At 43.6% G+C, this 25,139-nt stretch overlaps 1 protein-coding gene across 1 annotated transcript in view; it reads left to right on the top strand.

Moving 5' to 3' along the window:
• The window catches only part of ATP8B3 (ATPase phospholipid transporting 8B3), a 335,474-nt gene that overhangs the window by 170,610 nt on the left and 139,725 nt on the right, over positions 1-25,139 (top strand). The window contains exon 18 of the mRNA XM_068234593.1: positions 24,038-24,202. Within this exon, the coding sequence (XP_068090694.1) occupies positions 24,038-24,202 (165 nt within the window). The remainder of the gene's footprint in view (positions 1-24,037; positions 24,203-25,139) is intronic.

The following is a 25,139-nucleotide window of genomic DNA, read 5'->3' as shown; positions in this document are numbered from 1 at the left end:
TGAGCATAGTGGAAGCAAGGGATGCCATAAAAAGTGTATCAGAGCGTCAAGAAAAGTCCATTACCCTGACAGCGCCGTTTCGGATTTAATCCTTCGTCAGAGGGTTAGGTTTGGTGGATTCCCACGGAGTGCTGTAGCCGAATGATGTCCTGTGCAGCCAATATATACAAAACCTAAACGCTAGTACGCCCAGCCTGGACACTGGGGCCGGCCCTATGATGCGCATGACGACTCGCGGCGTGCGCCGCGGCGTCATGACGTCACTTCCGGTTCCGGTTGGCACAGCTCAGTGTGGATTGCCATCCGGTCGTGTGAGCAACACACGCAAGATTGCCGCCGCACATGCTCAGTGCGGTGCCCTCCGGCCGGGAAAAGCTAGAACTGCATAAATAGTAAATGCAACAGTAAAGGTATCCAGTAGATGGAGCTGGTGCGTAATTTGGCAGTGTCCAGGCCTGTGCAGGCACAATCTGAAAACAAACAAATAAATATACATTAACATACATTATTAAAATGAAGGAATCAGGAATCCCTCACCTGATGAAATAAACTAAGGATGCTAACTATACACTAAGCTAAAGATCAAAGTACCATCACTTATCACACCATACTCCAACTTTATTTTAGAAATGGTGCCAGATCTGCTTCCTCATTCATCCCTTGTGGTGAAATCGTGTTTAATCGATACATCCAATATAATTCTCTTTGTAGCAATTTCTGTTCAATATCTCCACCCCTAAATGTCGGAGTCACCACCTCAACTACCCTAAAGCGCAATTGAGACACATTGTGTCCTGCCTCCATAAAATGTCTGGCAACAGGAGAGTCCGCTGCACCGCAGCGAATATTGCTGCGGTGTTCACTAATTCGTGTACGCACATCTCGTGAGGTTTGGCCTATATATAATTGGCCACAAGGGCATATAAGACAATATACCACGTTTTTCGATGAACAGCTCGCAAAACAGTTTAGTGCAATGCGTTTGCCTGATCGTGGGTGAGGAAATGATGCGCCCCTTTGGACAAATCCACACTGGGCACAATGCCCACATGGGAACATGCCTGTGGGCCTGGGTAGATTAGAAAGCCAATTACCTCTTACTGTAGAGGTTGGTGCCATACTACGCGCATGCACCAGGGAGTCTCGTAGGTTTTTTGATCGTCTGAATGCACAGATTGGCTGTTCCCGAAAAACGGTTGGAAGAGATGGATCACTGCCCAAAATGTGCCAGTGTTTCCTCACGATTCGTTGTGCCTGCAAGGAGAGTGGAGAATAAGTTAATATCATGGGAAGGCGTGACTGTTCTCGTCTGGGGTTAAACCGTAAAAGGGAAGCTCTATCCCTCTGTGAGGCCCTCTCCAGTGCACTGTCAAGAGTAGTGGAGTCATAGCCCCTAGCACGGAAGTTCTCATACATGGTCCTAGCTTCCCTATAGAAGGATGCATCATCTGAGGCGATCCTCCTCAGCCTCAAGAACTGACCATAAGGTAGGCCCCTCTTGAGGCGTTGTGGATGGTAGCTCTTAGCTGCCAAGTAAGTGTTCCGATCAGTAGGTTTGCGATAGGGTGAAGTAAGTAGTTCGCCATTCTCCATACGGATCAGGACATCAAGAAAGTGTACTGAATCGACACTGTACTCCAGGGTGAAAGAGATTGTGGAAAAAGCACAATCTAGATCCTCCTTAAATGACAGGAGTGATTGCTCTGAGCCTGACCAGATGAAAAATATGTCATCTATGTACCTTAGCCAGCACATGGCGTGACCAAGGTACAAAGGGTGCCCATACACAAATGTGCGCTCAAACCAGTCCATAAAGAGATTTGCATAACTGGGGGACACATTGCTCCCCATCGCTGTTCCCTGTTGTTGCTGGTAATAAACGTCCTCGAAACAAAAGTAATTTTTAGTAAGGACCATGTTGAGTAACTTCAAAAGAAAGGTGGCCAGATGTGGAACCAGTTGCATTTTCGAGAACACCTCCCCAATGACATCAATGCCTTCAGAGTGCGGGATAGAAGTGTAAAGACTGACCACATCCATAGTGCACAAGAATACTGGAGAGTGAAAAGAACCAAAACCAGAGATCTTAGAAAGAAAATCAGTAGTGTCTAAAAGGAAAGAATGCATGCTAGAAACCATAGGGCGTAAAACCTGATCCAAAAGAACCGCAAGTGATTGAAAGACAGAACCAGAACCAGCCACTATAGGTCTTCCAGGAGGATCCACTAAGGATTTGTGGATCTTAGGGAGGACATAAAAGAGGGGTGTCAGAGGAAATGGAGTCAAGAGGAAGTCATGGAGTTGTTTAGTAATGGTGCCCACCTCAAAGGCACTCATCACAAGGTCGTCAATCTCGTGTTTGATGGTAAGTGTTGGGTTACCTGGAAGTTTAACATAGATATTAGTATCCTGTAATTGACGTAATACCTCGCATCTATATTTCACATGATCCATGATAACCGTGGTGCCCCCCTTGTCAGCGGGCTTCACTATTATGCTTGTATCCTCACAGAGGGACCGCAAAGCCTGTCTCTCTGCGGGTGTCAAATTCGAATGGACCTGATTATCAATACCGCTGATCAAGTGGACATCACGCTGTACCATGGCAATGAATGTTTCTACTGCATGAGAGGTATTAGGTGGTAGCCACTTACTTTTGGCACGGCACATTGTTAAATTCACTTCAGGTGGAAAGAGGGTAACAGAGGAGGTAGTAGACACTGTATTGGATGTTCTGTCTGAGAAAAAAGATTTAAGACGTAAGGTCCTAAAAAAGTTATATAAATCACAATCAAGTTCCAATTTATTGCCAGTATGGGTTGGAACGAAACCCAGGCCTCATCTAAGTACCTGTTTCTCAGTCTGAGTCAATGTGCGAGAGGAAAGGTTCACTATTAAGTCCTCATCTGGGTCTGGCTCCTCGTGACTCTGGGGTCCACTGGAGCGCTTCCTGCCTCTCCTTGTTTTCTTCCTCTTCCCTTGTTTCTCTGGCGTTGGCCTAAAAAACTGGTGGAACCTGAAGAACCTTCACCTGAACTATCTGTAGGTGGATTACTAGGTGGTTGATTAAAGAGTCTGCCACTGCTGCCACTGTTTAATGCTGGAGGGGGGAGCGCTGAGGGGAAAGCGCGAGGTGAGGGAGTGCCCCCCCCCCCCCCCGCGAGTGCATCCCTTGCAGCCCCTATTGTTATGCCACTGGTAGGTATGAAATAGTACTGTACACACAGCAGCTTCTGCAATCCATAACCTAACTACTGTATATTTGTGTTTAAAAAGCTCCTCACACACGGCTTAGGGCCAGTGCACACCAAAACCGCTAGCGGATCCACAAACGCTAGTGGTTTTTGAAGAGATTTTTCAGAGCGATTTTAGGCATGTTTAGAGAGACTTCCTAAGCATGACTAGCGTTTTTTGGAGCGTCTTTGTGTAGCAGATTTTATATTTTGTTACAGTAAAGCTGTAACTAAACAGTTTCTGTAACAAAAACGCTTGGAAAATTTTCCACTTTCCTCTACATTACATTGAGGCAGAAATCCCTCAAAAAACCACAACAATGCTGCAGGACCCGAGTTTGCATTTGGGGAAAAAACAAACCGCTCTGGTGTGCACCATCCCATTCACATTGATTAGCCAAGCGGTTTCCCGCCCACAAGCGTTTAAAAAAATGATCAGAACCGCTCTTGGTGTGCACCAGCCCTTTCAGTTATCGAAAACAGTTTACAGTGATAGCAGTCTGCAGATTATAGGCTAGCAAGTACCTTGAGGCGACCTGCAATCTGCAGATTAGCCCATAAACACAGCAATGTGATGGGTGACTCTTTCCTGTTCCTCATCTAATAAGAAACTTCCTGGTATGTTTTCTTCAGAGGAGAAAGGTCCTTCATTCTTATAATCCCTTTTTCACCTCCGCAGGGAGGCTGCAGGGGGCTGGCAGAATCCCCAGGTATTTTTTTTTACATATTTCAATTCCGCTTTAAGTGTTTATTGGGGAAAATTTCACAACGCACTTCCATGCAGGACAATGAATGATAAGATAACCACTGTAAATACAGTGTTCAATACAAAGTGGAATGCATGATGGCCCAAAAAATTAGAATAAAAAAATGGATTTAGCAGTGCTGCGTATAAAAACAGCAACACTAAACATAATTTTACATTTAAAGCGGAACTGAAATATGTAAAAAAAACAAAAAAAAAAGCGGTCCCCTGCCACGGATCACTTTGCCGAATTTTAAGTCGATGGTCACTGTGCCTGTGTGGCCTTGGCCACACGCATCCTCACTTGCGCGCCCGTTGCCGGGAGTGTCCTGCGCAGGTGAGAAAACCTTGTACTGCACCTGTGCAGGACGCTCCCAGCGAGGGCGCGTCAGTGGCCATCGACTTGTAGTACTGAAAGTGAGCCGCCACGGGGGACTGGAGGATTGTTCGGAGTCGCCGTGGGCACAGGGAGACTGCAGGGGGTTGGCAGAATCCCCAGGTATTTGTTTTTACATATTTCAATTCCGCTTTAAGTGTTTATTGGGGAACATTTTACAAGTAATATGTTTTTATTGTGAATTTCAGATTTAGGTTTAATACATGTTATATATAAAGCATATTTACACAAAAACAGATGATGTACACATGGACATCAGGCATTTGTTTTTAAACTGTTCAATAAATTCCTGTACATACTGTCAACATAACTGTTTAGAAATATGCTCAGTTTTCTTTTTTTAATACAAACCCCCCTCCACTGAGAACAAAAATGCTTATCTGCATCTACGAAGATTGGATTTACCATTTTGAAGCTGATTTGAAAATACAGTGTTCACATACCTAAAACTTTCATTGTTCTGGCTTTTATATGTGTGGTAGAGATGGCCCGAACCTCCGATTTTAGGTTCGCGAACATCCGCAAAAGTCCGGTTTGCGCGAACTTTCGCAAACCGCAATAGACTTCAATGGGGAGGCGAACTTTGAAAACTAGAAACACTTATGCTGGCTAGAAAAGTGATCGAAAAGATGTTTCAAGGGGTCTAACATCTGAGTTTTTGCATGGATGAGTGTGGTAGACGCCAAAAGTCCTGGGGAAAAATCTGGATTTGACTCAAAGCAGCGTTTTAAGGGCAGAAATCGCATTGAATGCTAAATTGCAGGCCTAAAGTGCTTTAAAACATCTTGCATGTGTATACATCAATCAGGGAGTGTAATTAGAGTACTGCTTCACACTGACACTCCAAACTCACCGTGTAACGCACCGCAAACAGCTGTTTGTGTTGTAACGGCCATGCTGGACTGGTGCGCACAATTGCGAGATTGCTCTTCCTCAGTGGTATCAGGTAATGTCTGACTGCCTTATCAACTTTTAATGGTTCTTTCTCTACCATTGTTAAAGCTTACATCTATTTATTTTAAATTACATTTTCTGCTGGCTGTTCAGTACCTGTAACGAGAATCTGTTATGAGGGGCAAGTCTGCCATTGTGAGTGACCACGGGTAATGGCCGGGGAATCAAGGTTCAATTCCGGTCCAGAGTGGCAGCCTGAGAACTGGCTACCACCACCACACATCCAAGTAAGGACCCATTTGCTGTATAAGTAATGTACCTGCCCTGACCGTGCTTTGCAGACCAGGCATCTGTCAGATGGACCATTGACCCAGCGCAAGACAAACCAAATCGAAAGCGTTTGCCAAGAATGTGTTATGGAGAGCAAGTCTGCCATTCGTTCAACTGTGTGAAACTTTCGATGGTACTTTCTCAGTAGCATGGTGACCACGGGTAATGGCCGGGGAATCCTGGTTCAATTCCGGTCCGGAGTGGGAGCCTTAGAAACGGCTACCACCACCACACATCCAAGGAAGAAAGCAGGCACGCGGTGGGCAAAGGAGCAGGAACGGCTACCACACATCCAAGGAAGGCATCAGGCATGGCATGCACGTCCCGAGGTAGTGACCAATAATAACAATACAGGAGGACTTTCGAGGCCCTGCTGTATATGACACTGATCGACTTTACTACCTGTAACGAGAATCTGTTATGGAGGGTAAGTCTGCCATCCATTCAAGTGAAAGGTGTGCACTGACTGTCAGGTATAATACAATGTGCAGTCAAAGATGCAGTGAAAGGTATGCAGTGACTGCATACAGCTGTTTGTGTAGTGACGGCCGTGCTGGACTGGTGCGCACCATGACGAGAGTGCAGGTGATGGCAGCTTTCCAGTCCATATGGTCGCTGGGCTGAGGTAGCTGAATGACAGAACAGTGACTGTCCAGCTGATCAAATTTGGTCTGACCACAATGAAGCAACGACCTTATTATCTTTGGTGTGCCAACCCCCGAGACACTCATATAGCCGGCGGTCATTGCTTCATTGTGATATGCAAGCCCCTTCACTGCGGCAAGGTAATGATCACGAAGGGGGATGGACGCATGTACATGCCTTTTGTTTTGTTGTTGCAGCTGCAGTGCAGCCAGAAAAATTAGGCAGGCATGTACACGCACCAGAAAAAATATTATAGCTGCCGCTGCTAGCAGCAGCCTTAAAATTCAGGAATCTGCCTGGAGTCCTGGACCCTGTTGGTTGTGGCGGAGAAGGCAGTCATGCGGCCTGCGGGCAGAGATGCTGTGTGGGGAGAGACTTAGTATTGGGGCAGGCAGCCAGTCACACGGCATGCAGGCAGAGATGCTGTGTGTGGGGACTGACTTAGTCTTCGGGCGAGCAGTAGCCCACCGGGATCCATTCCATGCCACATTCATTTTGAAAAAGGTGAGGTACTGAACATTTTTGTGACTTAGGCGACTTTTCTTCTCAGTGGCAATGCCTCCAGCTGCGCTGAAGGTCCTTTCTGACAGGACGCTTGAGGCAGGGCAAGACAGAAGTTGGATGGCAAATTGGGACAGCTCTGGCCACAGGTTAAGCCTGCGCACCCAGTAAGCCAAGGGTTCATCGCTGCTCACAGTGTCTACATCCACACTTAGGACCAGGTAGTCAGCTACCTGTAGGTTCAGGCGTTGGTGGAGGGTAGATCCGGAAGCGCTAAGTTGAGGCGTTGGACTAAAGAATGTCTGCATGTCCGACATCACCATGAGATCTCTGGAGCGTCCTGTCCTTGCCTGCGTGGACATGGGAGGAGGATTACTGGCAGTGGTACCTTTATTGCGTTGTGGTGTGACATCACCCTTAAACGCATTGTAAAGCATAGTTGCCAGCTTGTTCTGCATGTGCTGCATCCGTTCTGCCTTCTGGTGAGTTGGTAACATGTCCAGCACTTTATGCCTATACCGAGGTATAGTAGCGTGGCCACCCAGTACAGCTCATTCCCCTTGAGTTTTTTTATACGGGGGTCCCTCAACAGGCTGGACAGCATAAAAGATGCCATCTGCACAAAGTTGGATCCATACGTACTATCCATCTCCTCTTGCTTTTCCTCAGTGACGTCAGGTAAGTCCTCCTCCCCCCAGCCACGAACAATACCACAGGAACGTCGAGCAGCACAAGCCCCCTGCAATGCCTGCTGCGATTGTTCTTCTGCCGCCGCCGCCTCCTCCTCCAAAGAAACACCTTCCTCATCATCCGAGTCTGACTCCTCTTCCTCACATGACTCTTCCTCTACGCTGTAACGATTGTGAGATAATCTTCACGATCAGCGCACGACGTGTACGCTGACACTGAGGAGATCTCCCACAATCGCTCAGACAGAGGACCCCAGTTATGGCGCAAATACACCTGTGGAGGAACAGACCAGCCAGCAGGAGGAGCTATGGAGCACAGAGAAGAAACACCTCTAAATGAAGCCACAGATGTAGTGCGAACGCACTGGTGAAGGAGAGGATAGGCTGACAGGATGAATGCTTACTAATCGTAGCCACTCCCAGTGACAGTAAGCATTCATAACAGGACAGACTAAAAGGACAGACAGAAAAGAGGCAAAGGCAAGACCAGGCAGAGCGAGAGACAAGCAAGGAAAATAACAAACATGCTAGTATGCATAAATATTGGCAATGAACCAATATTTAACGCAAGTACTAGCAAAATAGCAAACGCTAACTAAACGCGGGCTCCGCACGTTAAGCACAACAGAGACAAGCGCGTTGGACGTACGGTCACCGCACGTTAAGCGCAACAATGACAAAGCGTACCAACTAACAGATGAACACGGAAAATACAAACAAACAGATAACAGGAACGCTTGCTAATCGGTTGCCTACCTCAGGCAACAGCAAGCATTTGCTCCAGACAGACAAACAGATAACAGGAACAGGTCAGATAGGATCCACTACTCTTCCGCCAGAGCGAGTGCGATCCACACACAGGAACAGGACTGATAGGATCCACTGCTCTTCCGCAAGAGCGAGTGCGATCCGCACGGCAAGACAGACAGAATGAACGCTTGTGTAGCAAGCGTTCACAAACAAGACAGGCAGAGACGAAGTAGCCAATTGCAACCACAGCGATGGCTTCCTTCGCAAAACAAGACTGGAAGGATCCACTGCTCTACCGCAAGAGCTAGTGCGATCCACACGGCAAGACAGACAGAATGAATTCTTGTGTAGGAAGCGTTCACAAACAAGACAGGCAGGAATGAAGTAGCCAATCGCAACCGCAGCGATGGCTTCCTTTGCAAAACAGGACTGGAAGGATCCACTGCTCTACTGCAAGAGCTAGTGCGATCCACACGGCAAGACAGACAGAATGAACGCTTGTGTAGCAAGCGTTCACAAACAAGATAGGCAGGAACAAAGTAGCCAATTGCAACTGCAGCGATGGCTTCTTTCGCAAAACAGGACTGGAAGGATCCACTCCTCTACCGCAAGAGCTAGTGCGATCCACACGGTAACACAGAATCAGGGCCAGAGGTCCAGTTGCAGCAGCCAGACAAGCTAAGACTGAAACTATGTCGGTCAAGGAACACAGCAGGAAGCAACTCTTTATGCTGAGGTCATCCAGAGGGAGTGGACATGCAAATTCCCACACAGGTGAATAGTAATCAATCACAAGCTGACAGCAGAGAAAGGCAGACAAAACTAGGCCATTTGCATGAAAAGACATCAGGAATTGCTTGGCTGCAGTACAATTGCAGCCAGCTATACATGCTGCAGAGGAGATCCTAACATAAGCTTGATCAAAAGGTTAGTGGTGGCAGGCTGTGAAATTCAGGATCGAAGCAGTATTACGCTGAGGAACTTCCAGAACTGCTGCCTTTACAGCCGTTTCGCCCTTACTCCTTCCGGGCCTCATCAGAGGGGCTTTTGTGGATCACTGGTCCCCATAGGTGTGTGCGTGCGCAGGATCCTGTGTCTCGCCAGCAAACCGTGCGTTTATCTCATTCTGTCACATATTGCCTAGGGTACACTTTAAATGCCGATAAAGAATTTGCCATAACTACTGCCTGTGATAAAATATTTCACATTTTAACACTCTTACTATAAAATACTATGCTATGCTAAATGGTTGCATAACCATGTCACCTCTTAAACGTCTTTTTTCCAAGATAAACAAGCCCAGTTTCTCCAACCTTTCTTGGTAAGTGAGACCTTCCATCTCTCTGATTAATTTAGTTGCCGGTCTTTGTACCTGTTCTAGTATGTCTATGGCCTTCCGATACTCCAGATGTGGCCTGAAAAGAGATTTATACAGGGGGATTATTATGCTAGCATCTCAAAATGTTATTTCTTGTTTTATGCATCCCAGAATTTTAAATACCATGGAAAAAGGATCCGCAAACCAGACTTGGCTTAGTGAAAAATTGTCCATTCTTTATTAGAAAAATCCACATGACAGAGAGTTGTGCAATAAAATCACAGGTTCGACTGACGCGTGTCAGGCTTACAATCTGCCCTTAGTCATAGTCAAAGTGAACCTGTCAAGGAAGCAGCTTATAAATGGCTGTGAGGAATGACTCCACCCCTCTCAGACCAACAGCCAGGTCCTTAAAGGGAAACATTACAAACAAGTATTAAAAGCAAACTTGCAATGTATAAAATATTACAGAGATATGTAAAACAGTAAGAGTAATGTAAAAAAGAGATAACCACTAGAGCTACAGTATTGCTACAGGAAAATACCAAAAGGAGAAAAGGCCAATATAGAGACAAAGGGGTACTATGCCGGTCAATAGTCATATATTAGGTTCAGATCCCAACGTTTATTCAAACCTAAAGGTGTACGAGTGCCTAACCTATAAATCCAGTATGCCTCTCGTTTTAACAGGAGTCTCTGTATATCCCCTCCTCTGATGGGACAGGTGACTCGTTCCACTCCCTGAAAACTAAACGATCTTAAATTACCTTTATGTACAGTTTCAAAATGTTTAGAGACTGCTGACTTCTGGAATGTGTTCCAATGTGTGCCACAATAGTGCTCAGCTATTCGTGCTCTTAGGTTGCGAGTAGTGCAACCCACATATTGAATCTTGCACTCTAAACAAGATATAACATAGATGGTATATTTCGTATCACAGTTAACATATTGTTTAATGGGAAAGCTAGTATTAAATGAGTAGGAAGGCACTGTGATTCCCCGCTTGTGACAATGACAATATTTACAGGTTCGATAGCCACAGGGGTATGAACCTACCGTGGCCAACCATGTAGGGGTATGTAATGAAGAAGGGGACCTAAAAAGGCTGGGGGAAAGGATGGAGCCTAGGGTCCTGGCCTTTCTGGCAGAGAAACGACATCCACCATCAAGAACTTTTTTAAGTTTGGGGTCTGAATGTAAAACTGGAAGATATTTTCTCACAATGTTAGTAATTTTTGTGAATTCCAAACTATATTCTGTGACGAAAGTGACTTTGTCAGTGCTGCCTCCCTCCCGTCTCGCAGTCCCCAGTAGGTCTGATCGTGTTCTTTTAGTTCCTTTGATCCGTCCTAGCTCCAGTTGCCTGTTTGTGTACCCCCTCCGTCTAAGTCTGTCTTCCACCTGATTAAACTCAGATTGTAAATCACATGGATTAGAACAGTTGCGGGCTGCTCTAATAAACTCTCCCGTAGGAATAGCATTTATGGTGTGTTTAGGGTGACATGAATTGGCAAGCAGGATCGAATTGCCTGCTGTGGCTTTGCAAAATGTGCGTGTAGAGACCGAACAGGATGTAGAATCGCCAACCAGAGTTAAACCAAGGTAATCGATTTTAGTAGTGTCTGAATTCATTGTGAATACAAGATTCAACTCATTTTGGTTGACATAGGTCAGGAATTCCTCCAAGAGGCCAGGAGGACCCCCCCCCACACCAACAACAAATCATCAATGAATCTCCCATACCATATGACATGGGAGGCAAAAGGGTTAGAATCCCCAAAGATGCGGAGCTCCTCCCACCACCCCATATAGAGGTTGGCAAGGGAGGGGGAAAATTTGGCCCCCATAGAAGCTCCGCATCTCTGGAGAAAAAACCTGGAATCAAACATAAAATAGTTGTGTGTGAGGAGGTACTCCACGGCCTCCAGGAGAAAAACCCACAAAGACACATCAAACGTGGAGTATTTATTAAGATGAAATTCCAGAGCTTGAAGGGCACGTTCATGTGGAATCGATGAATACAGAGAGGCGACATCCAAGGTCACCCATGTATATCCATCGTCCCACACGAAATCCTTGAAACTAGAAAGGACATGGCAAGTGTCCTGGAAGTACCCGGGTAACCTGAGGACAAGGGGCTGCTGATGTGCATCGACCCACTCACCCAGGCGCTCGCCCACAGAGCCGATACCCGCAACAATGGGACGGCCCCGGGGGGGAGCGCCCGGTTTGTGGATCTTCGGGAGGTTGTGGAACACGGGCACAACCGGATGGAGAGGACAGAGGTACTCAGCCACCCATTTGGTTAAGACACCCATGTCCTGCCCGCGGTCCAGCAGCCCCCGAAGATCAACAAGAAAGGCCTGGGTGGGATCCCGGAGCAAGGGCCGATACACATCCGCATCACCCAGCTGCCTAAGGGCCTCCTGTTGGTAGTCAGAGGCATCGAGAACCACGACCGCACCCCCCTTATCCGCCGAGCGTATGACTATATCATTATTACTTTGGAGAGATAAAAGAGCCTGGCGCTCGGAGGAAGTGAGGTCGGACGGGGCCCTGGAATGCCTGGAAAGATTAGTTAATTCCTTCTCTATGAGGTCCTGAAAGGTGTCTATCTCTGGGGATCTGGCATTAACTGGATAAAATGAAGGGTTAGAAACTTTAACTGGAACTACCCGTTCTACGCCCACCCCTGAAACACCACTTGTGTCAAGGTCTCGCAACGCTACTAAAGTCCTAATGTCTCGAAAGGAGGGAACATCCTCAATTTCACTCAAAGACAGGGACTGTAGCATAGCAGAACCCAACACTTCAGAATCCTCTGTGAGAAAATGTTTTTTGACTACCAAATTTCTGACAAACTTGTTTAAGTCTAGGATAGTTCGGAATATATCGAAATGGTGGGAAGGGGCAAAGGATAGACCTCTAGACAGGATCTTCCTTTCCTCTGTTGAGAGTTGATATTTAGAAAGATTAACGACATTATTGATGGAGGCAGGGTCTGAATCTACAATTAAGTGACTCTGCGATTTTCTGTGTTTACGCCCTGCTCTCCTAGTGCGTTTCTTTTTGGTTTTCGTTTTTTGTTCTTGATTGTTTTCTTCTGAGTTTTGTAGTATGAGGGAGGAATGGGGACCCCAGATGTCTGAAGGATCGGAGGGACCGCCGAAGAATGGGTAGTATTAGGAAAAATTGACTGTAAATTTCGGCAGTTAATCTCCGATGGTTCAGAGTTATCTGACTGTGACCCTGAGTTCTCTGGGGAGCTAAAGCTCCCCAAGAACAAAAAACGAAAACCAAAAAGAAACGCACTAGGAGAGCAGGGCGTAAACACAGAAAATCGCAGAGTCACTTAATTGTAGATTCAGACCCTGCCTCCATCAATAATGTCGTTAATCTTTCTAAATATCAACTCTCAACAGAGGAAAGGAAGATCCTGTCTAGAGGTCTATCCTTTGCCCCTTCCCACCATTTCGATATATTCCGAACTATCCTAGACTTAAACAAGTTTGTCAGAAATTTGGTAGTCAAAAAACATTTTCTCACAGAGGATTCTGAAGTGTTGGGTTTTGCTATGCTACAGTCCCTGTCTTTGAGTGAAATTGAGGATGTTCCCTCCTTTCGAGACATTAGGACTTTAGTAGCGTTGTGAGACCTTGACACAAGTGGTGTTTCAGGGGTGGGCATAGAACGGGTAGTTCCAGTTAAAGTTTCTAACCCTTCATTTTATCCAGTTAATGCCAGATCCCCAGAGATAGACACCTTTCAGGACCTCTTAGAGAAGGAATTAACTAATCTTTCCAGGCATTCCAGGGCCCCGTCCGACCTCACTTCCTCCTAACGCCAGGCTCTTTTATCTCTCCAAAGTAATAATGATATAGTCATACGCTCGGCGGATAAGGGGGGTGCGGTCGTGGTTCTCGATGCCTCTGACTACCAACAGGAGGCCCTTAGGCAGCTGGGTGATGCGGATGTGTATCGGCCCTTGCTCCGGGATCCCACCCAGGCCTTTCTTGTTGATCTTCAGGGGCTGCTGGACCGCGGGCAGGACATGGGTGTCTTAACCAAACGGGTGGCTGAGTACCTCTGTCCTCTCCATCCGGTTGTGCCCGTGTTCCACAACCTCCCGAAGATCCACAAACCGGGCGCTCCCCCCCGGGGCCGTCCCATTGTTGCGGGTATCGGCTCTGTGGGCGAGCGCCTGGGTGAGTGGGTCGATGCACATCTGCAGCCCCTTGTCCTCAGGTTACCCAGGTTACCCGGGTACTTGCAGGACACTCGCCATGTCCTTTCTAGTTTCAAGTATTTCGTGTGGGACGATGGATATACATGGGTGACCTTGGATGTCGCCTCTCTGTATTCATCGATTCCACACGAACGTGCCCTTCAAGCTCTGGAATTTCATCTTAATAAATACTCCACGTTTGATGTGTCTTTGCGGGTTTTTCTCCTGGAGGCCGTGGAGTACCTCCTCACACACAACTATTTTATGTTTGATTCCAGGTTTTTTCTCCAGAGATGCGGAGCTTCTATGGGGGCCAAATTTTCCCCCTCCCTTGCCAACCTCTATATGGGGTGGTGGGAGGAGCTCCGCATCTTTGGGGATTCTAACCCTTTTGCCTCCCATGTCATATGGTATGGGAGATTCATTGATGATTTGTTGTTGGTGTGGGGGGGTCCTCCTGGCCTCTTGGAGGAATTCCTGACTTATGTCAACCAAAATGAGTTGAATCTTGTATTCACAATGAATTCAGACACTACTAAAATCGATTACCTTGATTTAACTCTGGTTGGCGATTCTACATCCTGTTCGGTCTCTACACGCACATTTCGCAAAGCCACAGCAGGCAATTCGATCCTGCTTGCCAATTCATGTCACCCTAAACACACCATAAATGCTATTCCTACGGGAGAGTTTATTAGAGCAGCCCGCAACTGTTCTAATCCATGTGATTTACAATCTGAGTTTAATCAGGTGGAAGACAGACTTAGACGGAGGGGGTACACAAACAGGCAACTGGAGCTAGGACGGATCAAAGGAACTAAAAGAACACGATCAGACCTACTGGGGACTGCGAGACGGGAGGGAGGCAGCACTGACAAAGTCACTTTCGTCACAGAATATAGTTTGGAATTCACAAAAATTACTAACATTGTGAGAAAATATCTTCCAGTTTTACATTCAGACCCCAAACTTAAAAAAGTTCTTGATGGTGGATGTCGTTTCTCTGCCAGAAAGGCCAGGACCCTAGGCTCCATCCTTTCCCCCAGCCTTTTTAGGTCCCCTTCTTCATTACATACCCCTACATGGTTGGCCACGGTAGGTTCATACCCCTGTGGCTATCGAACCTGTAAATATTGTCATTGTCACAAGCGGGGAATCACAGTGCCTTCCTACTCATTTAATACTAGCTTTCCCATTAAACAATATGTTAACTGTGATACGAAATATACCATCTATGTTATATCTTGTTTAGAGTGCAAGATTCAATATGTGGGTTGCACTACTCGCAACCTAAGAGCACGAATAGCTGAGCACTATTGTGGCACACATTGGAACACATTCCAGAAGTCAGCAGTCTCTAAACATTTTGAAACTGTACATAAAGGTAATTTAAGATCGTTTAGTTTTCAGGGAGTGGAACGAGTCACCTGTCCCATCAGAGGAGGGGATATACAGAGACTCCTGTTAAAACGAGAGGCATACTGGATTTATAGGTTAGGCACTCGTACACCTTTAGGTTTGAATAAACGTTGGGATCTGAACCTAATATATGACTATTGACCGGCATAGTACCCCTTTGTCTCTATATTGGCCTTTTCTCCTTTTGGTATTTTCCTGTAGCAATACTGTAGCTCTAGTGGTTATCTCTTTTTTACATTACTCTTACTGTTTTACATATCTCTGTAATATTTTATACATTGCAAGTTTGCTTTTAATACTTGTTTGTAATGTTTCCCTTCAAGGACCTGGCTGTTGGTCTGAGAGGGGTGGAGTCATCCCTCACAGCCATTTATAAGCTGCTTCCTTGACAGGTTCACTTTGACTATGACTAAGGGCAGATTGTAAGCCCGACACGCGTCAGTCGAACCTGTGATTTTATTGCACAACTCTCTGTCATGTGGATTTTTCTAATAAAGAATGGACAATTTTTCACTAAGCCAAGTCTGGTTTGCGGATCCTTTTTCCATGGTATGTGCTAAAGGACTGGCTCTCTAGATCCTGCACCGACTGGTATGTGTCATCATGGGGGTGGAGCGTTCATGAACTTGTTCTTTGCCAGAATTTTAAATGCTGCTGTGTCTCGTGACATTGAATACTTGTTATTAACTAGTATTCCCAAGTCCTTATCCAAGTCTGATATTCCCAGCTGTACACCATTTATCTTACACTTATTTGGTGCTCTACCATTGGAATAATCTTTTTCCTGGGTACCCTTAGTAGGGTGGTCTATTCTCCCTGTTCTCTCTTATCTGTTCATTCCCTTGCCCATATCTTGGTGTAGGGTCTAAAAATGTTCATAATTGCCCGGTGGGGTCATATCTATTAGACAAGGGAATGCTATATTGAACTTTACTATAGAGGAAGAAGAAGAATGACTTAACTACAGAGGAGAATAACTTAACTATAAAGAGGCTATGCAACATAATCCAGAAAAGGTCTGAATGGATCCAGGGAGGTGAGGGACTACCCCTAAACTGTTTAGTTCGGATTTGATCTGTGCAATGTATGGTGTCATGGACCGCACGGGTCAACCCGCAACGGGTCAATCGCTCAGAGTCAGAAACTCGGTCTCGCTGTCGCTTTGCGCATAGATGCCCATATGTGGATTCGCAATCTATGAGCCGACTAGTCGAGAGGAGCGTCCGAACTTCAAAGGATTCACCACAGACGTATAGTTCAAATACTTGCCAACACATGTGAGTCAGCACATGATTGTATATACATTAGCACACTGCAAACACTGTAAGTTAACCCTTAGCTGTATGCAGGGATCGGCGCCAGATCTGTTTATCTGTGCCTGATTCAAGCATACGGGTTATAAATGCAAGATACTCTAGAACACAAGGTAACGTTTCGGAGCAGTCAGTACGATTGTGTATGTTCAGGAACAGGTCATAACCGTAAAACGATTTTTAAACGTTTTAATAACAAAAATGCATTACACACATTTACATACACTAATTAACATACACACACAAAGCTTAAAATAAAACGGAATAATTGTGAAAGGTTTACTTAGCCGAAATGCAGTCTGTGTGGGGATATTTCCTTTTGGGAAAAGAAATGCAAAGTCCTTGGTTTCAGAATCATAGGCCTTTAGGTATATTTTGTAATCCAAGCAGATGTTACAGTTCCAAGATGGCTGCTAACCACATGGTCCTCTGGTTAGCAGCAGCAGGCTCTCGTGAAGATGGGATTTGGAGGACTAAAGTCCGCCTGCTGGCAATGTGCTTTTGATGAAGCTGGTTTGGGGGTGTGGCAACGCCTGCCCCCTCTGAATTACCCACCAATGACAGTCCACCTCCTCCTAGGAGGATTTTGAGCTTAAAATGTATAACACTGTAACTCATAAACTATACATGTCATATTTAGGTGGATAGCAGATTCATAATTGTCCGAAAATACCGATTCATATGACATCTTGCATGAGTGCGTTAGGCGGTCCTGTCCCCGAGAAGGGTCATCCACCAATAACCGGAAGGGTTATTGTTATGAATTTTATATCAGCACATTGGGCAGATTTTTAACGAATAAGACTATGTGAATTTCATAGCTGTGTTCTACTCGGTTTTCATTTATCAGACCGAAATCATAAACCACAGGCATTTAAATCTGCCCTAAGCGGTGCCAGGGCGGCTAGCTCTTCCGTGGACCGCTGTGGAGCTAGCTTCCTTTGGCTTCCCTTAGAGGAAAGGACCTTTTGGTGTGTTAATTATCATCTAAGGGTGACCAGCTACACCAACCTTTGATGTATTATACCAGGCTAGGGTTTCACACCCCTTGGCTAATTATCAAGTCTCTGGCCAGCAAGGTTTTCTTTTTAAACAAGTTAATTAAAAACACATGCCTTCACTGGTCAACAAACATACTTCATTAAAAAATAAAAAATGTCATTCTGCGCTGCTTTGCGGAACGATACAGATTGAAAAAGCTGCAAGTAAAAATGAGGTCATAGTTATGGGTGACTTCAACTTTCCAGACATTGACTGGAGTATTGAGGCTACCCATTCTAGTAAAAGCAGCAGAATTTTGGCATCACTACAGGGCAATTACTTGACTCAAATGGTAACGGAACCAAGTAGAGGGAATGCGTTACTGGATCTGATATTTTCGAATAGACCAGATAATGTATCAAATGTGCAGGTTCAAGAACATTTGGGAAATAGTGATCACAACATGATAACGTTTGATCTGGTGACGGGGCAGCGGGACCACTAAAACTATGAATTTTAGAAAAGCAAAGTTCAATCAACTCAGGCAGGCACTAAGTTTGGTGAACTGGCATAATGTACTACAAGGAGAGGACACTGAAGGGAAATTGCAAGCTTTTAAACTTACTCTCAATCAGTATTGTAGTATGTATATCCCATATGAAAACAAATTATCTAGGAATAAAAAAAGGCCTCTATGGATGAATAGAAAGGTTAGAGATAAAATGAAGAGGAAAAAGAATGCCTATAAGGTCCTAAAACAGGAGAGGACCAAGGCTGCAATAAACAATTATAAGGAGTGCAATAAAAATTGTAAAAAAGAAATGAGGCTGGCAAAGATTGAAGCTGAAAATGAAATCGCTAGAGATATCAAATCTATCATCTGTCAGAAATGAATTTTAGCGGTTTTATTTATGCAGGAAAAGCTGTCATATGTATAGGTTTTAAGTTTTAATGTTCTATGCAAATTTCATTGTAAACTGTAAAGTTAGAGTACTTTATATTGCTCTGTGACATCTCAGCATATTCCAAGCAGTGAAACTCATAATTTAATTATTCTAGTTACAAAAAGCCAGAACATTCTTGTTTATGTTAGTGCGTGGCATTGACATTTGAAAGATGCTTCTGTGTAAAGACTGGGAACAAGTTAAAACTCACATTACTGCAGTAATTATATATGTACAATTTCTTAATTATTACATATAGATATTATTAATCTAAATATTAATAATCAATACAGTCCTTCTAAAGAAAGAAATAGTTATTGTTAAACCCTATATAATATAATTTTAATACTTTGAAATACATTTAAAAGCTGGTGATGCTTTGAGACAGTAAAACATTCTCGTGAGATTGTTATGATTCTGGAGGGTTGTTGATGTGTTCTAGTCTCAGCTAGCTGATAACACATGATGTTTTGGGAACAGGCTTTATAAAACCTAAAATAATAAGGGTTTTTCCCAATTAGTTAAAGATGATTCAATGATGCCACCTGGCGGTTTCATAGTCTTATAAAATTAATATTATTAATACAGATTGTTATGAAATGCTGACATCTGCCGGTTGAAGTTATTATATTTATTCATAAGAAAGGCAAATATGTAGAACATGATTTTATATTATTAAGATTTAATATGCAATTATTTCTAATATGATTAATTGTTTTAAGAAGAATCATATAATAAGCTTTATATTTAAATGAGTATATTAGAAGCCCCGTATGTTTCAATAAGTCCTAAATTGCTGAAGACTCTCACAGGTCTGTGTTAGTGGCAATTTGACCAACCTTATATCTGGGAAAGTACCGAGACATTCCAGCCTATTTAGCAGAGAACACTTTATCAGAAATGCGTCATGAATGACATTGTTTAGTCTCAATGTCTGAGGCAAAAAAGTCAGCCAGCAGACAAGATGGCTGGTGACGTCCATTTTTAATTAACTGCATCAGAAATGACCTGACCAGAATTTATAAACAATAATATTATGACTTAGGTATTCAAAACATAATAAAGCATTGACGCACGGAAGCTTTAGCCAATCAGAACCTGGGATCCAGGGAAATTCCAGATTAGGCAGCCATATTGCATCCAATCCCTATAAAAGTAGGAGCTGAAAGCTCATAGTTTGCAGAAGCCCAACAATCTCCTGAGAAGACACATGAGGCAGAAGCTACCTTCCCACACGTGGTTCTAGATGCTGAAGAGTTGACAGAGAAGGGGTATATGCTTAATATTCTGGTGATTTACTTTATTAATTTTTCAGCATTAAAGTGGAATATAACCCTGCATTTCAACTTTGCTCTAAAACATTATTTACAGCATATTATATGCAACCAGCATTTTTTTTTACTAGACCAGCATTGGAAGGGTTACACACAGAGCTTTAAAGTTCCTGGAGAGAACTGCAGATGCATCCGAAGCTTAGATAGATACATTTAAGCAAAACAAAATGTAACAAGTGAGGAATGTTACACACTCTTTGGCTGTCCTCCCCCTTCTGCACAGTCAGAGAGAGTGATTCACATTCCACAGTTGTTACATTTTGTTTTGCTTAAATGTATCTATCTAAACTTCGGCTGCGGGGAGCAGTTCTCTTCAGGAACTTTAAAGCTGTGTGTGTAACCCTTCCAATGCTGGTCTAGTAAAAAAAAAAAATGCTGGTTGCATATAATATGCTGTAAATAATGTTTTAGAGCAAAGTTGAAATGCAGGGTTATATTCCGCTTTAAGTTTTGTTAAGATGTTAGCAAGACGTTTTTTTAGAAGCAATTTTTTTATGCTATTTCTTTAAGAAGATTACTACAAGTTTTACACAACTATTATATACACGGCTATTGATACAGATGAGACTACTTTTGATCTTATTCTACATAAGACAACTGTTATATTCTTTTTTCAATGTACTTAGAAGATTGATGATTGCTTGGCTTTAAAGCCTTGATGAGATGGAATACTGTTAGAAGGAAACACTACTTGGAACTGATCATATTTTGTATATAAGCTGTATGATAAGCAAATACAATTTTTTATATAAAATCATATACTGAGTGTTCTGATTCATTTCAAGGTACACCGTCAATCTATAATTACTGTTATAGAGGGTTCAGACCCCGCTATGCCGGATTTCAATGATAGCAACGCTTTAAGGGCTGGTCCTTTACTAACTTTGCAATCATGAAAAAGGCAAGAACCGCTCAGGTTTTTGACACATCGGGCCATATGCAATTCTCTTTTTCACCTGAGTGTTCTCCCAAGAGATAATTTTTCATCTTTGATTATAAATAACTTTCCAGTACTTTTCAACTAAAAAAGTACCAAAAATTTAGTAAAAAAGTACTACTAAAATTATTTTGAGCATATTCTTGCCTTCTGGGGGCTTAAAATGTATTTTATTAACAAGTTGTGAAAATATCACCTAGGAGAAAACTCAGGTGAAAAAGTGAATTGCATATGGGCCATCAACTCTAAAAAAAAGAAAGGTTGACTGTATTGGACTCCTAAAGGATGAGGGGGGGAACTCAATGGTGGATGACCAAGGTAAGGCAGAGTTATTAAATGCTTTCTTTGCTTCTGTCTTCATAAGGGAAACATCACTGTTGCAAATTACAGAGGCAGAAGAGTCTCAATCTTCCAACTGTAATATTAAATACTTAACGCAGGAGGAAGTGAAGGCAAGACTAAATAAATTAAAAATAGACAAGGCACCTGTCCCGGATGGCAAGCATCCTCGGGTCCTAAGGGAATTAAGTTCAGTTATAGATAAACCCCTTTATCTTATCTTATTTGACTCTCTTTCAACTGGCAGAGTCCCAGTGGATTGGCGTATAGCCCACGTTTTCCCATTATTTAAGAAGAGCAAAAAATCTGATCCAGGAAATTATAGACCTGTAAGCTTAACATCAGTTGTATGCAAACTATTAGAGGGGTTACTAATAGATGCTATACATGACTTCATAGTAGAAAACAATGTTATTTCTCAGCATCAACATGGGTTTACTAAAGACAGGTCCTGTTTGACTAACATGCTCAGCTTTTATGAGGTAGTGAACACTAATGTGGGTATTGGGAATGCTGTAGATGTGATATACTTGGACTTTGCAAAGGCCTTCGTCACTGTTCCCCACAAAAGTCTGGTGCAAAAGTTGAGGATGCAAGGACTGGGGAAGAGTCTGTGTGCATGGATAGGGAACTGGCTAATGGACAAAAAACAAAGAGTTGTGGTCAATGGATCGTACTCAAAATGGGAGACTGTTAGCAGTGGGGTCCCACAGGGGTCTGTTCTGGGTCCAGTGCTCTTCAATTTATTTATTAATGACCCAGTAGATTCCGTAGTGAGTAATGTTGCTATTTTTGCAGATGATACAAAATTGTGCAGAATCATCAACTCTCAGGAAGATAGGGACATATTGCAACAGGATCTGGATAGGATGGCTATATGGGCACATAAATGGCAGATTAAATTCAATGTTGAAAAATGTAGAGTCATGCATTTTGGTTGTACCAATGGTCTAGCACTATACAAAATAAATGGGATACAGTTGGGGACATCAAACTTGGAGAAGGACTTAGGAGTACTCATCGACAACAAGTTAAATAATTGCACAATGCCAAGCCGCTGCAGCTAAAGCTAATAACATTTTTGTATGCATTAAAAGGGAAATACAAACTCGAGATGCTAGCATAATATTGCCCCTGTTTAACTCTCTAGTAAGGCCACATCTGGAATATGGAATTCAGTTCTGGGCACCACATTACAGGAAAGATATTGCAGTTTTAGAGCAGGTGCAGAGACGACCAACAAAATTGATACGTGGGATGGAAGGTCTCACTTACCAAGAAAGGTTAGATAAATTGGGTTTATTTAGTCTAGAGAAAAGAGGCCTTAGAGGAGATCTAATTAACATGTATAAATACATCAGAGGGCAATATAAAAGCTTGGCAGATGAGCTTTTTGTCCCTAGGCCTTCTCAAAGGACTAGAGGACATGATCTGCGCATGGAGGAAAACGTTTTAGCCATGTATTTAAGAAAGGGTTCTTTACAGTAAGAGTGATTAAGATGTGGAATGCATTGCCACAGGATGTAGTTATCGCAAACTCTATACCTGCATTTAAAGGGGGCTTAGATGCTTTCCTTGCGTTGAAAGACATCCATGGCTACAATTACTAGGTAATGCCTAATGATGTTGATCCAGGGATTTTATCTGATTGCCATCTGGAGTCGGGAAGGAATTTTTCCCTTTGGGGGCTGGTTGGACCATGCCTTGTAAGGGTTTTTCGCCTTCCTCTGGATCAACAGGGATATGTGAGGGAGCAGGCTGGTGTTGTACTTTGTTCTCTGGTTGAACTCGATGGACGTATATCTTTTTTCAACCCAAATAACTATGTAACTATGATACAGAATCGCTAATCGTCTCAACTTCCATATCATTCATGGCATATGGGTTTTTTATTTATTTTTATTTTTTTTTACTTAATAAACATTGAATTTCCCTTTAAAAATGGCTCTAGGTCAAAGATAATCACTTCATTTGATAAGTTCCTCCTTTTCACTTTTTGAACACAATAGAAGTGCTGTGCCTCTGTTGCATACTCAGCCATGGGCGTAGCTATGCATCATGGGGCCCCCCAGCTAAACTATGTCGGGCCCCCAGTGTTCAGACTCTTTCCCTTGTCAACCCCTTGTGACCCTCAGAGCATGTGGACCCAGTCTGCAAGGTTCATAAAACAAGTGTGGCCGTCATAATCTTCACACCCAAAGCAAATGTAGCCACAAAAACAACCTGATCTAAAGGATGGACCCCTTTATCAGAGGAAGTGGAGTAGTAGTTGGGGCCTCCTCACAGCACTGCTCCATCCCTGTGGTCTCAGGGGCTGCTGCCCTGTAGTTACACCCCTAGTTACCAGCTGTCTCTTAGGGCTGGTTCAGATGGATGCATTTCAGGCGTTGAACAAGGCGTTTTAAAAGCAACCTTTAGCGCTGTACCCATGCAAGTGAATGGGAGTGTTTAGTACAAGAACTTGCAGGCTTTCATGAAAGTCAGTCAGTACATTTAAGAATCTTGTCTCGTTTTAAAAGCAACATGCAGCTTCTAGAAGTCGTTTGCTGCTGCTGGCGTTGTGTTTGAATGCCAGCAAAAGCCACTGAAAGCCAAAAGCCTATAAAAGCCCAGCCCTTTCCCTTGACTTCCTGCAAAAGCCCAGAAAATGCAACACTCTCAAACACTACACACTGAAAGCCATTAAAAGCCTTCAAAATACATTAAAAGCTTAGCTGTTAAACTCTGGCGTTCTTGAAAAAAAAAAAAACAACAGCGTTTGAACGAGACACTTAACAGAAGCTCGTCAGATGCCCATGTGAACCAGCCCTTACAGCTCAGTTAGCAGCTCAGAAATATTGCTGGAGGATGTTGTTTTTGTACGAGTCCAGTAGTAGTGTTGCAATGAATACATGCCACAAATACTGAGTGTGACATAAGATTTTTTTGGCTCCACTAGTATACTATGATTTCTAGACAGTGTGATAAGCATCAGGGATTTTTTTTTGTCTCTTTTGGCACTGATATATTCCCAGCAGTTTTATAATAACTTGTAACCTTCTAGATGTTTGCTGAGGAGACTCTCAGAACTTTGTGCATGGCTTTCAAAGAAGTAGATGTTTCTATCTACACAGAATGGAGTAAAAGGCACCATCAGGCTAGTGTTGCTCTGCAGAATCGGGCCCAATATCTGGAAATGGTTTATGAAGAAATGGAAAGCAACCTTCAGGTATGAAAATTGTTTGATTTTAATAAACACAATACTGTGAAGAACTACATGACATAAAATGTATTTGCAAGGCTGTATACTATTTAGCAGTTGTTACTCTATCTTGCCACACCCCTTCTTAACCTCCAGTGATGTTATTGTCTGGTTTCTACATTAACACTGAGGCAAAGCAGCCCTGAGGCACAGCTGGTGTGTTGACAGTTGGTATTTGAGTTCAGAATCAGATTCTCATCTGGCTATGGGGACTTGCAGGAGTATAGTGGAGATATCCACTGGTTGTTCTGGATACTTAGGGGTCGATTCACTATAACAAAGAGTGTGCCTTATCAGAGTTAACATGTCTTATCAGAGTTAACATGCCTTATCAGAATTAACGTGCCTTATCAGAGTAGCATAGCAAGCTCTACGCACTTATGCCTGCTAATTGGCAATGACGAGAGCTCCACTTGTCCTGCCCTGAGTGCCTGTGGGTCCAATCACTTTACAGGACATTATCCCCACACTTTGAGTGGCCCAATAGGCTGCCTGTCACTTGACAGGAAACTTGACAGGCAGCTTATTGGGCCAATCAAAGTATGGGGATAATGTCCTTTAAAGTGATTGGACATGCAGACACTCAGGGAGGGCGAGTTGAGCTCTCGTCATTGCCAATTAGCAGGCATAAGTTTGTAGCGCTCGCTATGCTACTCTGATAAGGCATGCTAACTCTGATAAGACATATTAACTCTAAGTCATATTAACTCTAAAAAGGTACACTATTTGTTATAGTGAATCAACCCCTTAGAGTCCATGGATGGATGAGACCATTACATATATCATTTATGTAGTTAGAGCGCCTGAGCTACATACAGCTTTGGATAAGGCTTATTTACCTGAGGAAGTGGCTTCAGGAATGAAACGCTTTGTTTTTGTCGTCATTAACAGGGATGCTCATCCG

This window comes from Hyperolius riggenbachi, chromosome 1 (assembly GCF_040937935.1).
Source record: "Hyperolius riggenbachi isolate aHypRig1 chromosome 1, aHypRig1.pri, whole genome shotgun sequence".
Lineage (NCBI taxonomy): Eukaryota > Metazoa > Chordata > Amphibia > Anura > Hyperoliidae > Hyperolius > Hyperolius riggenbachi.
The sequence above is the reverse complement of the archived record's forward strand: the minus strand, read 5'-3'. Positions and strand labels throughout refer to the sequence as shown.